Source organism: Macaca thibetana, chromosome 7, assembly GCF_024542745.1.
Source record: "Macaca thibetana thibetana isolate TM-01 chromosome 7, ASM2454274v1, whole genome shotgun sequence".
Lineage (NCBI taxonomy): Eukaryota > Metazoa > Chordata > Mammalia > Primates > Cercopithecidae > Macaca > Macaca thibetana.
Window position 1 is genome coordinate 133880468 of NC_065584.1, and position 24762 is coordinate 133905229.

Here is a 24762-nt window from a genome sequence, read left to right on the forward strand (position 1 = left end):
TAAAAGGGAAGATGTCTGCCTATCATAATTAACAATAACTCTATCAGTCAACATTTATGTTTTACAATTGTTCTGTCAAAGAAAAGCCAGCAAACGTTACAGATTCCAGTCCCTAATAACTGATCATGAAAGACACTCCAAGCTTGTGCATCAGCATTCTCTTTTTATCTAAAAGAAAATATATTAAATAAAGGGAGAAATGGCAGGAGTAAAGAGACTTGAAGGAAAAGAAAATATTTACTTCTTAATGATATTTTACAATGCTAAGATCTTTAGAAACCAACTATTCCATATGTCTTTTAAATATTAGGTTGATGCAAAGGTAATTACAGTTTTTGTCATAAAAGTAATGGCAAAAGCCACAATTAGTTTTGCACCAACCTAATTGATATATTTATTCCATTTTGGAGGCAAATATGTTGAATCAATGAATTTCTTCAGTATTTTTCATTGTATTAGTACAAATTTAACCTAATAGTATTCTTCTGCATGTTATTTCCCTTTGTGCTTCCTTTAATGAAGTGAAGTTATAGTTACCAAACAGAGTGCTCTAAAAGGGCAAGGCTTGTCTGTGAATTGAGCCTGGCACAGAATTGGCTCTCGGTGAAGATCTGTTGAATGTTACATGAATGCATCAACATCATAATCCTTTGTGTGCTTGTAAGCAATTACTAAATTTTCTCTAGCCTATTCAGGCCTGTGTTCTTCAAAATGCTTTCTTTTAATTAAAATTATATGTATCTTAACTAGGATATATATATATGAAGACAATGTAGAAGTAAATAAAGAAAAGTTGTGAAACAAGTCTCCCACCTGAGGGAGGCAGAGGTTCTGCTAATTACACCAAATTTCCAGTGGTTAAAGAATGAGTGATGTGGGAAAAGTAAGATATATATATCTTAATTAATATATATAATTATATATATCTTAATTAATGTAAGATATATATATATCTTAATTAAAACGATATATATGGACATGTTTGCTGTTTCTATGAGGTTTTAACTTCTGGTGTTCAGAACCAGGGCTGTTTTTCTTAATTTGTATCCTAAAACCACAGTAGGGTTCTATGCATTGTGATAATGCTTAATAAATACATAAAAAGATTAATACCCATTCATTTGCATTTTCTTAATAAAACCCAATTTCTAGATGAGCAGCTGTGAAACTCTCAACTGGACGAGCTCTGACTAGTGTTAAGTACAGTATATTGGGAAACAGGCTTCTATATGCAACATATATGTGAAGCAAATGACAAATACTAGCTAGGCTACATTAAATCCCAATGACATGAATAGAAATTATATTATTCAGATAGCAAAAATGAAGTCAAAAAATAAATAAGAGAATGAATTGAAGGTATGGGGCAATACAATTAGTTTTTTCTTTAAGTCAATATTTTAGAAAGTAGCTTTTGAAGGCCCAATCACACAGATAATTGACACTTTGACTTTTCTTTGCACTGTGTTAGACATAGGTAAGAGAATGACTCAGGGCTGTAACCTTCATGTAGAAAATATAATTAATAGCAAATTGCATAAAAGTACACTAAAATTTTAATTCTTACATCACTTTAATAAATTTCTTGAGATTTTACTTTATTTAGTGTGTCATTAAAACACAGGATTTAAGGAAGATATATATAATAAAGGCAAATAGTAAGTTACCATTCTTGTGTAAACACGTTTTGTAAATACAATTTCAACAAAGATTTAAAAGTTAATTATAACAGTATAAAGTTATGAAGTATTATAGAAACAGGATTCAGTATTTTGTTTTAAGTGGTCTTTCCATGTATCAAAATACTATCAGTTTAAAATAATCTTTTTTTAAGGCAGTAGGCTCTATTTACCATCATTTACAATTGCTTTAATTAGAATTTTCTTCACTTTCAGTATATTCAAGAGCTATTCTGTTGGCAATAATTTTTAAGATAAAGTTTATTCAAATAGAAAAGTAATTATATAATGATTAAGAGCCAGAATATCTGGGTTCAAATTCCAGTTCTGCTACTTATCAGGTATAAGAATTTGGGCAAATTTCTTAGTTTCTCTGTGCTTCAGTTTCCTGATCTGTAAAACTGGGATAACAAGACTACCTGCTTCAGTCTGTGGTTATGAGTAAATGTGTTAATACATAAGAGCAATGTAATAATCCTTGGCATGTGGTATCAGTTCAATAAACATTAGCTATTATTATTATAGTAAATTAGAAATTTAATTCTGGAGGATAAAAAGCTGAACTCAAATATATGACTATTTATTAGATACAGACACATTTTCTACAAAATAAAAAACCCATCAGTTTGTACTTCCCTTATATAATGACTATTCTGGTGTTTGTGTGTATCTGTTGTGGGTCGGAGTCTTGGGCTGAGTAAATAATCACATTAAAAATTTTAAAAACTTCCAATTAAAACAGAAATAAGAACAAATGGCCATTCTTGGATCATCTGCAAAGCTGAACGAATACTTGACATGTCTTTCTGTGATTCCTTGCAGATATCATGGAAATCAGGACAGTGGCAGTCGGAATTGTGGCAATCAAAGGGGTGGAAAGTGAATTCTATCTTGCAATGAACAAGGAAGGAAAACTCTATGCAAAGGTATTGATAATTGATAGCTTAGGCTTAATTTTTAAAACTAATTTTTGTCAAAATATCTCACCTTTCTGAAAAGTAAAAATGGAATTAATTTATCTCCAACTGTATTAATATAATGATTTTATTAAAACACTTTTTACTCAAACATTAAGAAAAAAATGTTTTCTGTGTGACTTTGGACAAATGGCTTGTTCTTTGGATTTTGGTTTCTTCATCTGTAAAATGAGTTGAATGAACTGACCTCTAAACATCCTTCCAGCTCTAAAATTCCATGTGCATTTTAGATATTTAAAATCCAAAATTTCCATTTGCCAGTATTAAAGCTCTTTTTGTTAAAGGTCACCCAATTTGCACATTGCTGACATGAAAATTCTTGGGAAAAAAATCTTGAAATGTTTAGTTCATTTATCAACATCAATCTCACAATCATGGGCTTTGAACTGTAATTATTCACATTGTTCCCACTTCACTACAATGCAAAATATGTAACAGTTCATCCCACTATAATAAAATATAATTGGCTTTCCTTTATATTCCCACAGCTCAGCATAATGCCTGGGACAGGCTAATTATATAATGATATAGGTTTAATTGAATGAACAAATGATTGCATGGATGAACAAACAAATTAACCTTTTATCTTCCATTACCATTGAACACAATGTAGAAGTAAATAAAGAAAAGTTGTGAAACAACTCTCTCACTTGAGGGAGGCAGAAGTTATGCTAATTACACCAAATTTCCAGTGGTTAAAGAATGAGTGATGTGGGAATAGTAATATGAGGCCTGTTACTTAGGGGGAAATAGGTGCTAATTTTAAAGAATAGTTGACATGAACTGCCAAAAAGCTACACATATTTCATAACTAACTGTGTATTACGTGGTGTTTTTATTTTAAATTTAAGATACCTTTTAATGCAAATATACTACATAAGTATAGCTGATAAACCACATTTGGCCTGCTCAATCTGAGGGTTAAAAAAAGTCATGTATGTTTCAATTCTACCAAATATTATCTGCTTACTCTTCGTTTAATTGAGCCTCTCTAAAAATCATCTGGATAATGTTTGTTTGTTTGTTTTAACAGAAAGAATGCAATGAAGATTGTAACTTCAAAGAACTAATTCTGGAAAACCATTACAACACATATGCATCAGCTAAATGGACACACAATGGAGGGGAAATGTTTGTTGCCTTAAATCAAAAGGGGATTCCTGTAAGAGGAAAAAAAACGAAGAAAGAACAAAAAACAGCCCACTTTCTTCCTATGGCAATAACTTAATTGTATATGGTATATAAAGAACCAGTTCCAGCAGGGAGATTTCTTTAAGTGGACTGTTTTCTTTCTTCTCAAAATTTTCTTTCCTTTTATTTTTTAGTAACCAAGAAAGGCTGGAAAACTACTGAAAAACTGATCAAGCTGGACTTGTGCATTTATGTTTAAGACACTGCATTAAAGAAAGATTTGAAAAGTATACACACAAATCAGATTTAGTAACTAAAGGTTGTAAAAAATTGTAAAACTGGTTGTACAATCATGGTGTTAGTAATAGTAATTTTTTCTTAAATTAATTTACCCTTAAGAGTATGTTAGATTTGATTATCTGATAATGATTATTTAAATATTCCTATCTGCTTATAAAATGGCTGCTATAATAATAATAATGCAGATGATGTTATATAAGGTATATCAGACCTACAGGCTGCTGGCAGGATTTGTCAGATAATCAAGCCACACTAACTATGGAAAATTAGCAGCATTTTAAATGCTTTCTAGTGAAAAATTATAATCTACTTAAACTCTAATCAGAAAAAAAGAATATTCTCCAAAAAATCTATTATGAAAGTCAGTAAAATAGATAATTTAACAAAAGTACAGGATTAGAACATGCTTATACCTATTAACAAGAACAAAATTTCTAATGCTGCTCAAGTGGAAAGGGTATTGCTAAAAGGATGTTTCCAAAAATCTTGTATATAAAATAGCAACAGTGATTGATGATAATACTGTACTTCATCTCACTCGCCACAAAATAACATTTTATAATTCCTCAAAGTAAAATTGAGAAATCTTTAAGTTTTTTTCAAGTAACATAATCTATCTTTGTATAATTCATATTTGGGAATATGGCTTTTAATAATGTTCTTCCCACAAATAATCATGCTTTTTTTCCTATGGTTACAGCATTAAACTCTATTTTAAGTTGTTTTTGAACTTTATTGTTTTGTTATTTAAGTTTATGTTATTTATAAAAAAAAAAAACCTTAATAAGCTCTATCTGTTTCATATGCTTTTAATTTTAAAGGAATAACAAAACTGTCTGGCTCAACTGCAAGTTTCCCTCCCCTTTGTGACTGACACTAAGTCTAGCACACAGCACTTGGGCCAGCAAATCCTGGAAGGCAGACAAAAATGAGAGCCTGAAGCAATGCTTACAATAGATGTCTCACACGGAACAATACAAATGTGTAAAAAATCTTTTGCCACATATTCTTGCCAATTAATTGGATCATATAAGTGAAATCATTACAAATATAAGTATTTACACGATTTTAAAGTTAGAATATATTTGAATGCATGAGTAGAAAAGTATCATATTTTTAAACTATGTGTATTTAAATTTAGTCATTTTCTAATCTCTAGAAATCTCTGCTGTTCAAAAGGTGGCAGCACTGAAAGTTGTTTTCCTGTTAGATGGCAAGAGCACAATGCCCAAAATAGAAGATACAGTTAGGAATAAGGGGCCCTGAATGTCATGAGGGCTTGAGGTCAGCCTACAGATAACAGGATTATTACAAAGATGAATTTCCACTTCAAAAGTCTTTCATTGGCAGATCTTGGTAGCACTTTATATGTTCACCAATGGGAGGTCAATATTTATCTAACTTAAAAGGTATGCTAACCATTGTGGTTTTAATTTCAAAATATTTGTCATTCAAGTCCCTTTACATGAACAGTATTTGGTAATACATTTCTAGATGAGAGTTATAAGAAAAGATTAGGTCAACAAAAACAATAGATTCATTTGATTTTCCTGTGGTTCATCTACATGACCAGGATGTAGGAAATTAGAAAGAACTGCCCTTCCTCAGATATACTCTTGGGAGAGAGCATGAATGGTATTCTGAACTATCACCTGATTCAAGGACTTTGCTAGCTAGGTTTTGAGGTCAGGCTTCAGTAACTGTATGTAGTCTTGCGAGCATACTGAGGGCAGAGGAGGACTTTGTTTTTCACATGTGTTTCCTTAGTGCCTAGTAGACTATCTGTCCATAATCAGTTTTCAGTGTGAATTCACTGAATGTTTATAGACAAAAGAAAATACATAATAAAACTTATCTTCATTTTTTAAAAGGGTAAAACATGACTATACAGAAATTTAAATAGAAATAGTGTATATACATATAAAATACAAGCTATGTTAGGACCAAATGCTCTTTGTCTATGGAGTTATACTTCCATTAAATTATATAGCAATGCTGATTTAGGCAAAACCAATATTTAGTGGTAAATCCATTCCTGGTAGTATAAGTCACCTAAAAAAGATTTTTAGAAACATGTACTTTAATTATTTTTCTCCTATTTTTAAATTTATTATGCAAATTTTACAAAATAAAATTTGCTTTAGTTACACACACTTAGAATTCTAGAATCTTAAAACTGTAAGGGGTCTCCATCCCTCTTACTCATTTGTAGTCTAGGAAACTGAGATTTTGATACACCTAAAGTCATGCAGCTGGATAGATATACAACTGTCACAAGAGTCTAGATCAGTTAGCACATGCTTTCTACCCTTAGACTATTAGTATTATTAGCTAGTGGTCTTCTGGGTTTTTTGTTTTTTATTTCTATTGAGATATACATTTATACACAAACATAACTATGTCTTGGCAATGCACTTCATACAGAATTACTAATCTATACCATGATGATTTGACTCAAAAGGAGAAGAGAAATTATGTAGTTTTCAATTCTGATTCCTATCCGTCTTTCGTTCACGAATGGAAAACTTTGTGCGAAATATACATATAAGCAGAGTAAGACTTTCTAAAGTGTTCTTTGAAAGAGAAAATTAAATATATGAGTTTCTAACAATTAAAAAGGAAAAAATCAAAATACAAAATGATAACAAAAGTAAACAAAAGATACTTTCAAAGCAGTGAACAAAACATTTTGACATAAGCCATAATATAAATTATAAATTAAAAATATAAAAGCCATAGTATAAATTGTCAGCCTTTGAGCTGGCTACATATTCAATTTAATGACAGAAGAGAAGGGATGCTGGAGGTAAATGCTTAGGGTTTCTGTCTCATAGAGTTTGCTCTTCTGGTTCTCTAGGCTGCCAAACAACATAAAGATGTACAAGGGGACCTCGCTGTGGTAAAAGCAACCCTGTAACAACAAAAACTCTAAAACAGTGCCCCTCACGATTTTCTACTGAAATATCTCTAATAGTACAGGTATAAAATAAGAGGTTAGAGAATAGTGCAAAGCGGGCCCACCACAGGCAGAACATTTCTTTTCTCCTAACTGTGATTTTTGCATCTTACTCCATAATATATCTGTGGTTGTGTTAATATGACAATGTCTGCAATTAAACACCAGTAAGCAAAATTGATACATCAGAATGACTTACAGGGCTTATCATGCAGTTTCATTTACATCCCTACCCCACTGCCATTTACTTGAGCGTGAATGAGACACAAGAGATTCTTTGCCTCCCGTAATCCAACTTTACACATAAATAACACAAGGCTAAAGAAAACCAGAATTCAAATTCATCATGCGTAGGAGCAATAACAAAAATATTTAACAGTCAGTATGGGTGATTGCTGGCCAATCAGAATACATCACTGATCTACCAAAACGGAGGCAGGCCACTAGGACTAACTTGTGGGTATCATTCCTATGATCACCCTAAAACAGAGTTGGGAAAATATCTATTAACTTGTCTCCCTGGTTTGAATTCTCAATATGTATCTTAATATGAAATAGCTCATTAAAACTTCATTTGTAACTATTTCAGCATTGTTGTCAGCTTTATTCCACTTCTGTACAGTATTTATTTAACCACGCTGCTGCTTTCAGTGAAGGTCACTTGTCCTTCAGGGACACATATACACCCACCTATCCTTTAATTTTGAATGGTTTGTTGAGAAAATTTACTTTCTCTTGAGTTGAAAAGACTTGACAGGAAGCAAGAAATAATACAGTCCTAGCCTCTTTCCAGTAACATCTGATTTCTCCATTTTCAAACTATACTTCTCAGGGAACCAGATATTTACTCTCGTCTGGGAAAACGCCTCTTATGTTTTCCTTTTACTTCCTGGTTATCATGTGGTTGCATTTTCCAAATCCTTATCATTGAATTTATGAGAGCCTACCCAAATGTATTTTCTTTCATTTATATTCTAATAATTGAAATGTGAGATGAGAATAACATTTCACTTATGAAAAACCCTTCTCTTGATGAATCCTTCCACGTGTTAGTTATCTATTGCTGTGTAACAAATTAAAACTTAATGGCTTGAAACAAATATTTGTTTTCTCATAGTTTATGTGGCTCAGGAAACTGGGCATGGTTCAGCACAGTGTTTTTGGTCAGAATTCCTCATGAGGCTGCAATCAAGGTGTCGACCAGGGCTGTAGTCATCTACCTCAATATTCAACTCAGAAAGGGATCCACCTTAGATCCTCACTGGCTGTTGTCAGGACCTATCACTTCCTTACCATGTGGACCTCTCCACAGCACTGCTTACAACATTACAGTCTGTTTCCCACAGAGCAAGAAATCAGAGAGTGTGAGATAAAGTACCCAAAATGGAAGCCACAGGTTTGTTTAACATATATAACCTAGTTCCAAAACTGATGTTACCTCTGCCTACACTCATGAGGAGGGTATTATACAAGGGCATACACACCAGAAGGCGGGGATCACTGGAAGCCATTTTACAGGCTGCCTAATCCAAGTCATAAACTAGATGTTTTTAATGTCACTGCCATAAGCTGGGATTCTACAGGGTCTAATAAGTGTAATTCATGGCTTTCAGTGGGGATCCATTCAGCAGAGAAAGAGATGAAATATGTATATTCTCTGTGGAAACATTCTTGATTCTTCCTTGAGGGATACTGCGTGGTCCATTCCTACACAGGATAATTAAGAAAAGGTTTGAACCACAGTCTGGACTTCCTATTAGCCTGAGATGTGCCTACTTAGAACTCCCAATGTAGCTGAAAAACTAACAATATTCCTTTGCCTTCACATGAAGCAAATTACCCTGCCATCAGACTCAACGTGAAGATAATCCTCCCTTTAGCTGCCCTGCCTCAAGAGAATAAGATCATAGATGCCAGCTGGAATTCCTTTGGGCCATAGAGTGTTTTGTTCTACACAATGAAGGCAATAAGCCACAATTTACCCAAGACCATCTGAGAACAAGACGTAAAAAGACTTGAAAACAATTGATTTCAATGGTAGGTGCACACTGGTATCCCCTGTTCTATATATAATATATATATATTGCCTCTGCCTACACTCATGAGGAGAGTATTATACAAGGGCATACATACCAGAAGGCAGGGATCACTGGAAGCCATTTTATAGGCTGCCTAATCCAAGTCATAAACTTGGATTACATATATATAGAGAGAACAGGGGATATATATATACACACACATATATATACACACACACACACACATATATACACACACACACACAGAGAGAGAGAGAGAGAGAGAGAGAAAGAGAGAGAGAGACAGAGAGTGAGACAGAGAGAGAAAGAGAGAGAGAGTTAGGCCCCAACGCAGGCCAGTTACATCAGTGTATGTGAGAGGCGGCCCATGCAGTGGTATTTTTAAAATTCCCCAGCAGATTCTAATGTGCCTCTGCAGTTGAGAACTAATTAGGTAAATACAAACAACAACAAAAACCAAAAAAACCTCTTCTGAAACTATGCCTGCTTCTTCATATTTGTCTCTTCTTTAAACACCTTGAAAGGCCTTATACCCTCCCAGTCCCTCCCGCCCCTAGGTTTTCCTAGATGCCTCTGTATTTTCTGCTATTCACAACTGGGGCTCACAGGAAATGCACACACTAGAAAGAGAGCTACAATTGTTTTTGCATCAGAGTGATTATGGAATACAAAGTGCATAAAAGTTCTCCCTCCCCCACCACAGTCCATTCTCAAATAGAACAGTCAGAGTGATTCTGTTAAAATATATTTCAGATCATGCATCCTCTGTTTAAAACTGGAATTGTTTTCCATATTCTTCAGAATAGGAGCCTGTCCTTATAGTGGCTAAGGAGTGGCCATGGAAGAAGGTGAGTAATTAAAAACTTTGCTGCTGAATTAGGTGGGCAAAATAACAAGAAAAAGTAATAAAAATCTAGAGAAATTATGCACTTAAGTTGTTTGGCAGATATCCCTGAATTATCAGTTCATTTTAAAGAAATACTGGATACTATAGACAATATTTAATGGGTACAATCATTATTAGAATCATACTCAGAGGAAAGGGCATAGCTCTACATTGAAAAATGACAAATGAATGTACCTTTTTATGTTTGAAGTAAATATATTTAGGGCATGTACATATCACCTTAATAATTCTTCACTTGACTGAAATTTTTCCATTAAGCAACCAATTAATAGATACAACTAGGCTAGATGAGAGGGCTTCTACTTTACTATTATTTCTTTATTATATATCTCCTATTGTTGATTGTTTTTGGTTACTTCAATTTTTTTACTAAGATAAATATGAACAATTTATATATGCTTCTTTATATTTCTGATTTTCTTAGGATGATTACAGGAAATAAAATTGAAAAACCGATTTTCTGAAAGTTTTTTCCAGAGTACATTTTAATTAGCAGTGCCGGGAGTAAATATTCTTATTTTTATACTCAAAATTTAGTCAGCTCTTGTTCTTGTCTCTTCTTCCCTTTGACTCTGTGAATATGGTAAATCACCAACACTCAGCTAACTTCTTTCTCAACATCCATTCAGATTCATTGCTTTCTTCGTCCTTCTACAGCTTTATTACTTCATGCCTAGAATTTAGCAATAGTTCCTTAATCTTTCTTGTTTCAAATTCCTTCCCATCTCATATGCTGCCTAATTCTTTAATCTTCTTATAATACTGCTTTGACTATTTCAGTTGCCAATTGAAGACCCATATTGGCTCTTTTTTGCCTATTGGGTTTAGTTTAAATCTCTTAAACTAGCACCCAAAGCTGTCAAACAATTGGCTCTAACGTGACTGTCCAATCTTCTCACTGTTCAATATAAACCTCATAGTTTCTTTAGTTCATTGTATTTATCATGATTTACACAAGTTGTAAATTAATTCTGCCTTTGAGTTTTGTCTATACTGTCCCCACTGCTTAGAATATCTCTACGTCCTACTTTCAATCAATCCATACCCTGCTCTGCTCTTAAGGACAAAGCTCAAGTTTAATGAGCTATTCCCAAACTTGCCCCTGCCTTATAACAATTTTTTTCCTTCTCTGAATCCTATTGCACTCTAATATAGTAATTGATTGCGCACACACACACACACACATATACACATATATATGCAATGTTTATGTATATATGTCTTCATCTACTTCAGTTAAACAAGCATATATTGACAATTCTACCATGTTTGTATCAGGCACTGTATGATAAATATATGTTGAGTGTGAAAAAAGTAAAAATAACTATTGCCTTTTTAAAATTCTGCATGGAATCTAGTAGGGAAATAGAACCTCAAAAAGTACTTAATACTATTAATACTTGCTTACTAATTGACCCATATTAATAACCTATTGATAAAATATATAATAAATTTTATATACAAAGATCTTTCCAGTCTTGTCATCATGCTACATAATCTTATCTCTTGCTATACAAAGGTCTGTGTTATATATTGGCGAGTTCCTTTAGAATCTGTTTTTAAAAATATGCTATTTAACAAATGCAGCAATCACTATGTGAGGTAAAAACACATCTATATTTTTATAAAATTCTGTCAATCACAGGTTTGAGAGCACAAAATATTTGATAGCATTGATAGTGATGCTAGTCCTGTATACAGTTTAAATAGCATCCATTAGGAAAGGCAAGAGATCAAAACTTTTTGCTTTTGAAGTACTTCATCTCTTATCCTTGAAAGCTTAGTGTGTTCAGCAATTCATGCTCATAGGCCTTCTTAGAATGAATCATGTAACAATTGTGTAACATTTTTCAGCTTTTCTCCCTGTTCTTTATTCCTCTCTGTCATTGTTTTGCTAGGTGACAGTGCTTATCTCAATTCAACTTTAAGTTTCTACAGTTAACAACGTTAATTGTTAATTTTTCATATTTCTCATTTATTGTACATGTCACTCAACTAGCTACTCATTTGTCCAACTTTTATGATATTGCTCTATAATGAAAAAAGAAAAATGTTACTGTTTTGCTAATAAATCTTCCTAATTAGCTCCATTCACTGTTTCAAAAATAATATTTGGATTTTTATTCTCTTTCAGAACAGAAATATTTATCATGCTTTAATGTTATTAAGGTTAAATCACAGGTGATATTTTATTGTCTTCTAAATACTTCTTTATTTTCAAATTTTCTACATTAATATATATGATCTTTATTATCAGAAGGCAAATGTGGTTGAAAAAATTATCTTCTCCATATTCAGTTTTTATGGAGCTGGAAGAGTGTGTTGTTGGTGCCACACTGATGTAATACATAGCATGGTCTTCTACATGAATGACCAAACCTGGTACCCACATTGCTCATCTCATTCAATTAACTAAACTCGCTGAAACTCCATAATTTCATAACAATGTAGTCATTGTTACCATATTTTAGTGGTGACTGTGTCCTGAATCTTCTTCTTGAATCTGTTCCTTTTTCCAGTAATCACCAAGATTGCTCAACTCTTCTTACCTAATGTCCCTGTCTCATCTCTTCCTCACTACTTTCATGACCTCATTAAGTTGTACCTAAAGTTTAGCAATAGCATCCTATTTGTTTTTCTGTTCCAGGTCCTCATTGTCTCAATTCCTGTTTAGTTACCTAATATTCCTAAAACGTCATTTAAACTATGTCAATTACTAATTGTAGAACCCACATGGTCTCTCTAGGGCTGACTGAATTTGGGTAAAATTCTTTAAACTGGAATCAAAACCATCAACAAATTGGTTCCATCCATCCGGTCCAATCTCCTCACTGTTCATGAACTTCATAGTCTGCTTAGACCATTGTTCATGTCATTTTGTATACATACCATACTTCGTCCTGTCTCTGGGATTTGTCTATATTGTCTCTATCATCCAGAATGTCTCAACTTCTCACTATCAACCAATACCCTGCTCTGCCATCAAGAACAAAATCAAGATTCTCCTCTTCAATGAATTATTACCAGACTTGGTCCTACCTTACAATGATTTTTCTTTTCTGTAAATTCCCACTGCATGTCAATCTATGCCATTGATCTAGCATTTAGAGAATTTTTATCTCTATCTCGATAGAGGATGGATAGGCATACCTATATGTCTATCCATGCATCTACACTTATCTACCTAAGCAACACAAATACACACATACTTATATAAATATATGTCCACATCTATTTCAGTTACACAAATATATAAAGAGGTCTGGGTATGTATGTATGTGTATATATGTGTGTGTGTGTGTGTGTGTGTATGTGTGTGGTCAATAGTACAGTGTTAGACACTATAATAGTGATAATAAAATCTATGCCTCAAAATTTAAAACAATTACATACCTATAGATATATAACCAATTTTATGAAGATCAGATTTGGAACAAATGAGCCTTTGGAACCACTAAGAACCATAAGTGATAGCTGACAGACTGTCGAGAAAAAAACTTCCTAAGTCTTTAGCATGTCAATTGTAGAGCACATGCGTAAGTTACCATTGTGCTTTGACCCTAACAGCAATTTTAATGCTTGAGTCTTATATATAAATATGCATATATCAAACAACTGCCAAACCAGTATCATCTCTATTGCCTTAGTGGGAGACACACACACACACACCCTAAACATAGACGCAGCAATAAATTCAAAAAATTCAATTGAATAGAGAAATGTGTATTGTCAAGAACTGCAATTTCAGTCTCATCTTTGTTGCAAACTTTCTGGTTGACTTCATTCTGTGTTTAACAAGGTCCAGTATTGTCCTGTAAGTCCATGTTACAAGATGGACTTTATTAGTGAAAACTTTTCCTAACATTTTGCTAGATTTATACATTGCACTGATTTACTCTAATGAAAACTTAACTGCCCTCTTAGGATACTGCTTCCTCTGCAGTCCTCTCAGTTGGAGGCTCTTTTTTTTTTCCCCTCACACAGTATTCATACCACAGTCGAGAGGTGTGTGGTAGGTATATGTATGCCTACTACACATTCTATATAACTTATTTAATCACATTTGTTGGTTATTGTCTGTCTCTCCTCACTAGCCCATAAGTTCCATAAGGAAAAGGATACTGTCTGTTTTGTTCCCTTATGTATCCAAAGCTCCTTTAAGACTATCTGTTAAGCACTCAGTAAATATATTTAATACTCAAGAAATAAAAGGACTCAGTAAATGTTCATCGCACTCAGCAAATATTTATTAAACTAATGGACAAACCAATTTCAATTCAGTGACAGAATGATAGGCACATCTCACTGCAAAGAGTCATTCTAATACCTAAGCATGATACAAATGTGATTGTTGCAAATGAATAGAAATATATCACCTTGTTTTGTGCAAACTGATAACTAAATCTCTCAGGTAGTCAAACTCTTAGCATTCACTTCTTCATAACACAGGATTTTCATGTCATTTAGTATAATATGCTAATAATTCATCTAATAATATAATGGAAACCCACTGTTTTAAAATTAAACTCAGCCCCTCTGACTACTGCTACCAACCAACAGACCAATATATCTGGGGGAGGTATTTGCAGGTGATCTTATGGTAGACATGGAAAATTATCTCGGAAGTTAAATAACTTGAAATTGCTTGGTGAGCATGGCATCAAAGCAAAAGGAGACAAAATGTGTTTGAAATATACATATTCTCCAAATTATGATGAAATCTAACTCATAATAATCTGAATAGTTCCGTTAAATTTCTACCAAATTTCTGGTTCTCTGGGCTACTCTATGCTTTATATTATTCACTCTGCTTCTGTTCATATAGTCTTTCTCTACATAGTATAAAATACAATTAACAACAATACAACCTATTAAATTGCTACCACAATGGGAGTTTGTATGTCTGACCATCTTAATAGCATATTTCTGGGGTTTCCTCACTCCTTAGCTGTGCAAATTTCTTGGTTTTCTTTTAATGATGTATAATGAAAAGCATAATGTGGAAATTTTACTGGCTTAGTTCTCAAAGTGCTATTTGATATCCTACTTTTAATGGTTTCTTTTTTATTATCCCTGAGCATTGCTAATAGTGAAGAGGTAGCAAAATTAGAGGTGCAGACTAAAATCTGGGCTGGGCACGGTGGCTCATGCTGTAATCCCAGCACTCTGGGAGGCAAACGTGGGCAGATCACTTGAGGTCAGGAGTTTGAGACCAGTCTGGCCCACATGGAGAATCCCTGTTTTTACTAAAAATACAAAAATTAGCTGAATATGGTGGTGTATGCCTGTAGTCCCAGCTACTTGGGAGACTGAGGCAGAAGAATTGCTTGAACCTAGGAGGCAGAGGTTGCAGTGAGACAAGATCCCACCACTACACTTCAGCCTGGGTGACAGAGTGAGAGACTGTCTCGAAAAATAAAGTAAAAATAAAATAAAATCCAAGTAGCTCTTTATAACATAAGGAATCCTAAACCATCTGGCTATTACTTTGAATATTTCTGTAACATGTCATTTGCTAAATATCATCTAGTACTTGTGTATGAGTAACTACTGTGTTTCTTTTTATTTTTTATCTCCCTACAGTGCCAAGTACAGTAACGTGTACTAGGTACATAAAAGTACATGTTAGTTGAAAATGAGGATTTTTCTTATTGCTTGTGGTTTAAGCTATAGTTTACAAAAATAATGAGATTTGTTAGTGTTTTAACATTAAAATCCAGACAAAGAGAAAAAAATAGATTTAGCAACTGGGGGAGAGGTATAAAAAGAGTTTTTAAAAATGATCTTTATTTGAGTTCAAAAGCTTAAATGGCATTGTACCACAATAAAGAAATTAACATTAAAACTTTAGTCTTGTAAATAATCTAACAATACACTGTTTAAGAAGAGCTGGCTTATAAATCATGAGTCATTCCAGATACTGAAATTCTATAACTGCTTACATTCCAGTCCTAAAAAGGGAGATATCATGACGTTTTGTTTGGAAGGCAAATTTTAACTATCCACGGTGTGTTTATTTCATTAAAATAAAACAGAAAGTCCTCTTTGTTAAAATTCTGGAAAAAAGTTAACTTCACATTACAATAAGCATCTCAAATGTTGAAAAAATGAAATCATGTTTTAAATATGTTTTAGATTAGAAGAAGCAATTCTAAGACAGCAGTATATATGGAGCACAGAATATTTCTTTTAAGTCATATATACATATATGCATTCATGTGTACATATACTAATGTTTTACCCCAGTTCCGCTCTTTATCTGCCTTAGCCTTCCTCCAGCACACAGAATAAGGTTTTAGTATACACAGAGTCACACACACACACACACACACACACACACACACACACACACACACACAGAGACAGCTATAGAGAAGGAAGAGTTCTCAGATCATGAATCCTAAACCACCAGTCTCTATCACTAATTACACCTGAACAGTCAGCAATCACTTTGGAAGATTGTTCAGCACCTATGGATAGAAGTCATTAAACAACAAAATGTTAGAAAAGGGGAATATAGAAATATTCTACTCACCTCATTTTTCAGTTGTAAAAATAAAGCTCAGAGGGGTTGTATGACCTGCTCAAAGACATTCAAGTTCTTTATGTGCAAGTTGAATACATTAGAGCAGATGAAACATTAGGGACTATAGTATAGAAATGCCTCCAAAGAAAAACATACTTATGGCACCAGTAAATACATGATCTGAATCTTATGTTCAAATAATACTCCACAAAGATGACTGTATCCAGACTGGGGGTAAGGAACACAGAAACTGTAAAGCAACAAGCAGTATAGGGAAGCTCTCAGATACCATGAGCCAAGTCCCTTTGCAATGATTTCCTATAGGATAGGAATGTTTTAATTTCTCACTGTCAATCCACACCCTGCTCTGCCATCAAAGACAAAATCAATGAGTTGGGGGGGAGGCACTCACTGACCACGAACTGATATAAAAACACAGAAGATAGTTTTAAAAGTAGATTAAAGCTCTGGAGAAATATGAGATGCTCAAAGTTCAAAAAAGAAACTCATAAATTTGAACAAACTTCTTTCTTAAGTAGATGTCCTTGTAGTCACAATCTAAGCAGAAGATTACAGAAAAAATACCTCTTTAGTGATCTTTATCTTTCTGAAATGGTACAACAACTTCTCTTTTAATTCCACCATCAGAAACAGTGGTGTGTGGTTGACATGTAATTCTCAATGGAGGCTGTGTGGCCTCCTGCTAGCCTTTCTGGCCTTTCTACTAGCATCTTTCTTCATTCACCCTCACCTATTAAAATTTAATCCAGGAAAAGACATAAAAACTCATTCACATTTGCCATAAATGAAGGATTAAGGCTATGGTAACTCTCATAAGTTACAACACTTATTCTATGATGATAATTTTAAACCTTAATATAATTACAAGCCTGTAAACTCAAATGGCTGATAGGCAGTATGTGAAGTGGTTATGAGTTCAGCTCTATGGCCAAAATTTCTTGAATTTCAATTCATATTCTAGCACTGATCAGTTATGTGGCTTCGGGAAAGTTACTTAACTTATATTTTGGTTTCATCACTTATAAAATGAAGATGATAATAAAAGTCACCTGTCACATAAAAAGATTACTCATTTATGAGAGTAAGGCATAGCCTTAGCTCTATTAAGTTAACACACTTTATCAAGTACATATTTCAAACTGAAGATTTTCCCAGGTTGAACATGAATTATTAAATTAAAATTTGGGCAATAAATTAAAAGAAACAGCCACTATAACCTGGCCCTTGCTCCCACAGCTTAGACCATCTCATCCAGAAACAAAAAAATCTTCTCATGTTTTAGCATCAGATACAAAAAGTATATTTCAAATATTTAGGGATAAATAAAATATATAATACATTTTCAAGCTTTCCATTTAAAAGGCACAGAGTGCCAAGTTGAAAAAAGAATCAAGACCCAATAGTTTGCTATCTTCAAGAGATCCATCTCACGTGAAATGACACCCATAGACTCAAAATAAAGGGATGGAAAAGGATCTGTCAGCCAAATGGAAAACAAAAAGAGCAAGGGTTACTATTCTTATATCAGACAAAACAGACTCTAAAACAACAATAATCAAAAAGGACAAAGAAGGGCATTACATAATGATAAAGTATTCAATACAACAAAAAGACTTAACTATCCTAAATATACATACACCCAATAAAAATGCAAAATAAAAATAGTTTTTTTCCTATATAGTAGCATGAATAATCAAAATTGAAAGTTTAAAATGCCATGTATAATTGGAAAAAGATGTGTCTGTACAGTAAAAACTAGAAAACACTGCTGAGAGAAATTAAAGAAGCATTATATAAATATAGGCATATTCTATGTTTGTGAACTGAAAAACTCACTTTGTTAAGATACCAATTCTCCCCAACTTGATCAATACAATGTATTTAAAATGAAGATGACCAAGTATATATTTTAGAAACTGACTAGCAGTTTTTCAAATTTATATTGAAATGAAAAGAATCTAGAATAATCAAAATAATTGTGTAAAAGAAGCACAAAGCTGGAGGACTTACAGTACCTGACTTCAAGATACATTATTAAACTACAGTTTTAAAGGTAGCTGGTTATTGGCATCAATGGAACAGAATACAGAGAACAGACATAAACCAATATGTATGGTCAATTGATTTCTAAGATAATTCGATGAGGAGAGGAAAATCTTTTCAACAAATGGTGCTGAAGCAATATGCAAAGAAGTGATTCTTAATGTTTATACATATAATTAAGAAAAATTACTCAAAATGAATTAGAGACCTAAAAGTAAGAGCTACAACTGTAAACTATAAAGCTATATACTATAAGATTTCTAGAAGAAAATATAAAATATATTAGTGAAATTTGGTTTACAAATATTATTAAATAGAATGCAAAAAGCACAAACTATATTAAAAAATTGATAAATGGGTTTCTTCTAATTATAAACTTTTGCTCTTTAAAAGATGTTATTAAGAAATGAAAGGGCAAGCCACATACTGGGAAAAACATTTGCAAAATATATATCTGAAAAAGGAACTGTTTCTAAACATATGAATAACTTCTTTCTAGGCTGCAGTGAGTTATGATCATGCCACTGTACTCCAGCCTGGGCGACAGAGCAAGATCCTGTCTTTAAAAATGAGCTAACTAAAAAAACCTAAAAAACAAACAAACAAACAAAAAACGAACTAACTAAATAAATAAGCATAAAATATATAAAGAACTCTTATAATTCAATAAGAAGACAAACAACTCAAATAAAAATGGCCAGGATATTTGAACCAACACTTCAGCAGACACTCAATAACCTGTGAGAGCAGCTGTGAGGGCAGAACCCCACAAAGCCACAGGGGTGAAACTGCTCAAGGCCTTTGATGCCCATCCTTTGCACCAGTGTGCCCTAGATGTGGGACATAAAGTCAAAGGAGGTTATTTTGGAGCTTTAAGATACATGGATGGCAAATAAGCACATGAAAAGAAGCAAATAAGCACATGAAAAGAAGCTCATCATGATTGGTCATTAGAGAAATTAAAATAAAACCTAACTAAATACCAGTATATAACTCACAGGAATAGCTAAAATTAAAAAGACCATACCAAGTGTTAGTAAGGAAGTAGAGTAACTATAACTTGTATAGTGGTAGAAATGTAAAATTTTGGATAAGATATTGGCAATTTCTTAAAGTGTTATACATACGTGATATAGTTTGGATATCTACCCCCAACCAAATCTCATGTTGAAATGTAATCCCCAATGTTGGATGTGGGGCCTGGTAGGAGGTGGCTGGATCATGGGGGCAGATCCCTCAAGAATGGCTTGGGCCATTCCCTTGGTGATAAGTGAGTTCTTGCTCTGAGTTCACATGAGGTCTGGTTGTTTAAAATTGTGTGGCACCTCTGCCCCCCTCTTGCTTGATCCTGCTTTTGCCATGTGACAAGACTGCTCTCCCTTCACCTTCTGCCATGATTGTAAGCTTCCTGAGGCCTCTCTAGAAGCTGTGCTTCCTGAGGCCTCTCTGCCAGCACTGTGCTTCCTGTAAAGCCTCTAGAACCATGAGCCAATTAAACCTCTGTTTGTTGTAAATTACCTAGTCACAGGTATTCTTTTATAGCAATACAAGAATGAACTAATACAGAAAGTAGGTACCAGGAGTAGGGCATTGCTGTAAAGATACTTGAAAATGCAGAAGCAGATTTGGAACTGCATAATGGGCAGAGGCTGGAAGAGTGTGGAAGGCTCAGAAGAGGACAGGAAGATGAGGGAAAGTTCAGAACTTCTTGGAAACTAGTTAAATGGTTGTGGTCAAAATGCTGACAGTGAAGCCCAGGCTGATGAGGTCTCAGATGGAAATTTATTGGGAACTGGAGCAAAGGTCACCTGTGTTGTGCCTTACCAAAGAACTTGGCTGCATTGTTTCCCTACCCTAGGGATCCGTGAAAGCTTGAACCTCAGAGTGATAATTTAGGGTATCTGGTGAAAGACATTTCTAGGCAACAGGGTATTCAAGATGTAACCCTGGCTGCTTGTAACAGCTGACACTCAGATGCAGGAGCAAAGAAATGATCAATGTGGAACTCATATTTAAACAAGAAGCATAACATAAAAGTTTAGAAAATTGGCAACCTAGCCATGTGGCAGAGAAAGATAAGGCTTTTTTGGGAGAATAATTCAAGTAGGCTTTATAGCAATCGCTTGCTAGAGAAATTTGCATAACATAAAGGGAGTCAAGTGCTAATAGCCAAGACAATGGGAAAAAGACTTTGAAAGCATCCCAGAAATCTAAGACACAGGCCCTCTAGTTACAGGCCCTGAGGCCTAGGAAGACTAAAAGATTTTATGGGTCAGGCCCAGGGACCTGCTGCCCTGCACAGTCTTGGGCCACTGCTCTCTGCATCCCAGCTGCTTCAGTTCTAGCTGGGGCTTTAAAAGGCCCAGGTACAGCTTGAGCTGCCACTTTGGAGAATGCAAGCTATAAAATTTGGCAGCTTCCTCATGGTGTTAAGCCTGTAGGTGCACAGAATGCAAGAGTGAAGAATGTTTTGCAGCCTCTGCTTAGATTTGAGGATGTATGAAAAAGCCTGGTTGCCCAAGAAGACGCCTGCTGCAGGGGCAGAGCCTTCATAGATAACCTTTATTAGGGCAGTAAAGAGGGAAAATGTAGGGTAAGAGCCCCCACACAGAGTACCCACTGGGACACTGCCTAGTCGAGCTGTGAGAAGGGGCCACTGCCCTCCAGACCCGAGAATGGTAGATCTACTGGCAGCTTGCACCCTGAACCTGAAAAAGCCACAGGCACTCAATAACCCATGAGAGGAGCTATGGGGGCAGAACCCCACAAAGCCACAGGAGTGAAGCTGCCCAAGGCGTTTGGTGCCCATCCTTTGCATCAGTGTGCCCTAGATGTGGGACATAAAGTCAAAGGAGGTTACTTTGGAGCTTTAAGATTTAGTGACTGCTCTGCCAGGTTTGAACTTGCATTGGGCCTTCAGTTCTTTTCTTTTGGCTGATTTCTCCCTTTTAGAGTGGCAATGTTAACCCAATGCCTACACTCCCATTGTATTTTGGAAGTAAGTAACTTGTTTTTGACCTTACAGGCTCATAGGCTGAAGAGACTTGCCTTGTTTTAGATGAGACTTTGGACTTTTGAGTTAATGCTGGAATGAGTTAATATTTTTGGGTACTGTTGGGAAAGCATGATTGTATTTTGCAATGTGAGAAGGACAAGATTTGGGAGGGGTCAGGGGTGAAATGATATAGTTTGGATATTTGTCCCTGTCCAAATCTCATGCTGAAATGTAATCTCCAGTGTTGGAGGTGGGGCCTGGGGGGAAGTGGTTGGATCATGAAGGCAGAGCCCTCATGAATGACTTGGGCCATCCCTTGGTGATAAGTAAGCTCTCACTCTGGGTTAACATAAAATTTGGTTGTTTAAAAGGGTGTGGCACCTCCCTTCCACTTTCTCTCACTTGCTTCTTCTTTCACCATGTGATGTGCCTGCTCCCCCTTTGCCTTCTGCCATGAGTGCAAGCTTCCTGAGGCCTTCCTAGAAGCTGAGCAGATACCAACACCATGCTTTCTGTAAAGCCTGCAGAACCATTAGCCAATTAAGCCTCTTTTTTCCTAAATTACCCAGGTTCAGATATTTATTTATAGCAATGTAAGAATGACCTCATATACTACATAACCATGCTGCTCTGCCATCCCACTACTAGATATTTATCAAAGAGAAATAAAATTCTATATCCAAACAAATACTTGTATATAAATGTTCATAGCAGCTATATTTATAATAGCCAAATACTGAAAACAATACAAATATCCACCAAGAGATGAATGAACAAATCATATTATAGTCCCACTATGGAGGACTACTATTCAGCAATACAAAGGAACAGATTATTAATACATGTAACAACATGAATGAATCTCACAATAATTATGTGGAATAAAAAATGTTAGTTGAAAAACAGCATGCACTCTATATAATTTCATTTATGTAAAATTCTAGAAAATTGCAATCTAACCTATAGTGACAAAAATCACATAAATGATTGCCTGGGAATTGGTGGCAAGAAGGAATTACAAAAAAAGCATAACGAACTTTTGAGAGAGATAGATATGTTTTTTAGTTCAAATTGTAATGGTTTTAAAAATTTATACATATGTCAAAACTCATCAAATTTTACACTTTAAATATACGCAGTTTATTGTACACCAATTAGATCTCAAAAAAGCTGAGAAAAACATGTAATTATTTGAAACAAAAGTCATGACACTATATAACATGAGGCTATTATTTATGTAGATATATTTGACAATAGCACAAAAGACAAGGGGGTGTATATGTAACTATACTGCTCCAAGGTCCTACATTTTAAGTGAAGTAGGACAATATTAACTTTAGATAGTATTTTGATAATTTAAGAATGCATTTTGTAAGCATTAAAGTGGCCTCAAAAAATACAAAAGTGGTATAGGTAAATAGCCAACAGAGGAATTAAAATAGAATGACAAAAATATTCAATTAACCAAAAGAAGACAGGAAAGTATAACTGAAAAACAAAGAACAGATGGAATAAATCTCTAAACAAATAGAAACTAGTAGAAATAAGATTAACCACATCAATAATTACTTTAAACGTAAATGAAGTAACACTCCCAATTAAAGTGAAGAGATTGTCATCCTGAATTAAAAAAAAAACAAGACTCAACTACAGTTTATTTACAAAAAGTATGCTTTATAAGAACATGAACTAGTTACATGTAAAATGATGAGAAAAGATACCATGTGAACCATAAGCATTGGAAATCTGAAGTGTCTATATTAAGATCGGACAAAATAGAACTCAAAAAAAGGAGAATTATCATAGTTACAAGGGAACATTTTATACTAAAGGAAAAACTTAATAAAAGTATATTTGCTCAATAATTTTAAAATGGCTACTGCAAAAATCAATAACATTAAAGGGAGAAATAGATAATCCTAAAATTATATTTTAATATCCCCTCCAGTAATTAACAGAACTAAATAAAATATCAATGAAGACATAAAATTAGGGTGAGCAAAATTTTTCTATAAAAGGCAAGTCAGTATTATAGGATTTTCAGACCAATGTAGTCTCTGTCGCATATTCTTTATTTTGTTTTATGTTTTTGTTTTTTTACAACCCTTAAAAATGTAAAAACCATTCTAAGTTCATAGAATGTATAAAAACATGCTACACACCAGATTTAATCCACAGGCTACAGTTAGCTGACTCGATACAGAAGATCTGAATAATACTATTAGCCACCTTGATCTGAGATTTTTTTTTTAACTGCAGATATACATTCTTCTCAAGTATAAATGGAATGTTCACCAAGACAGACCACATTCTGGACCATAAAACAAGTCTCAATACATTGCAAAAGATCATACAGAGTATGTCCTCAGACCACAGTTTTTTAAATTAGAAATCAGTAATTTTAAGATATCTAGAAAAGTCCCAAACATTTGGAAATTAAACAACACTTTTCTAAATAACCCTACTTTGACCTACTGATGGGTCAAAGTAGGAATTATAGTAAATATTAGAACATTTTAAATTAAGTGATAAAATACAACATATCTAAATACAACACACTTAAAGCAGTGCTTAGGGAAATTTAATCTTTAATTGCTTATGTGAAAAAAGAAAAAAGAAAATGATTCAAAGAACAAGGAAAATATAAATAATTGGTAGGTAAAGGATATATGGAGTTCTTTATGCTATTCTTATCACTTTTCTGTTACTTAAAATTAAAAAGAAAATGGAAAGTTCATAAAAAATCTCTTAATTTAGTTAGTCACATGTGAGGGTGAGAAGCAAAAACAGATAAACAAAATTGGCTCAAGGTAGTAGACTATTCCTCTTTCTATTAGAAATCCCAGAAATGAGACCCCCACCCCCCAGAACAAATATGTACGAAGTTTTGTTAAACCACTGAGGGTGACAGCAAACAAGAAAATTTCTTGTAACTAATAAAAGATAGAAATCATATTGGATGATATATACTGGGATAAGAATACAGAAGACCACAGTTAAAACAGTGATGCTCTAAATTCAAAATTCTCAGATCTGAAGAATAATAATTAACTAATTAAATAATTCCAGAATCAGAGATTAACTAAAGAATAACTTCCCAAAGAGTAGGTTGGGTAGGTTAATTCCTCCTCTTCCTTGGCCTATATCAAGGTATAGGTTAGAAAGCTATTTCCCTCTGCATTAGTGGT

The 24762-nt window shown here is 34.0% G+C and overlaps 3 protein-coding genes across 4 annotated transcripts in view; 1 reads left to right on the forward strand and 2 right to left on the reverse strand.

Annotated features, from left to right (window-relative positions):
* Positions 1-7631, forward strand: part of FGF7 (fibroblast growth factor 7) — a 67896-nt gene extending 60265 nt beyond the window's left edge. Inside the window, exons 3-4 of the mRNA XM_050797210.1 lie at positions 2502-2605; positions 3690-7631. Coding sequence (XP_050653167.1) covers positions 2502-2605; positions 3690-3884 — 299 coding nt within the window. The 3' untranslated portion in view covers positions 3885-7631. The remainder of the gene's footprint in view (positions 1-2501; positions 2606-3689) is intronic.
* COPS2 (COP9 signalosome subunit 2) overlaps positions 1-24762 on the reverse strand; it is a 495307-nt gene that overhangs the window by 373558 nt on the left and 96987 nt on the right. The window lies entirely within an intron of this gene.
* FAM227B (family with sequence similarity 227 member B) overlaps positions 1-24762 on the reverse strand; it is a 283220-nt gene that overhangs the window by 169506 nt on the left and 88952 nt on the right. The window lies entirely within an intron of this gene.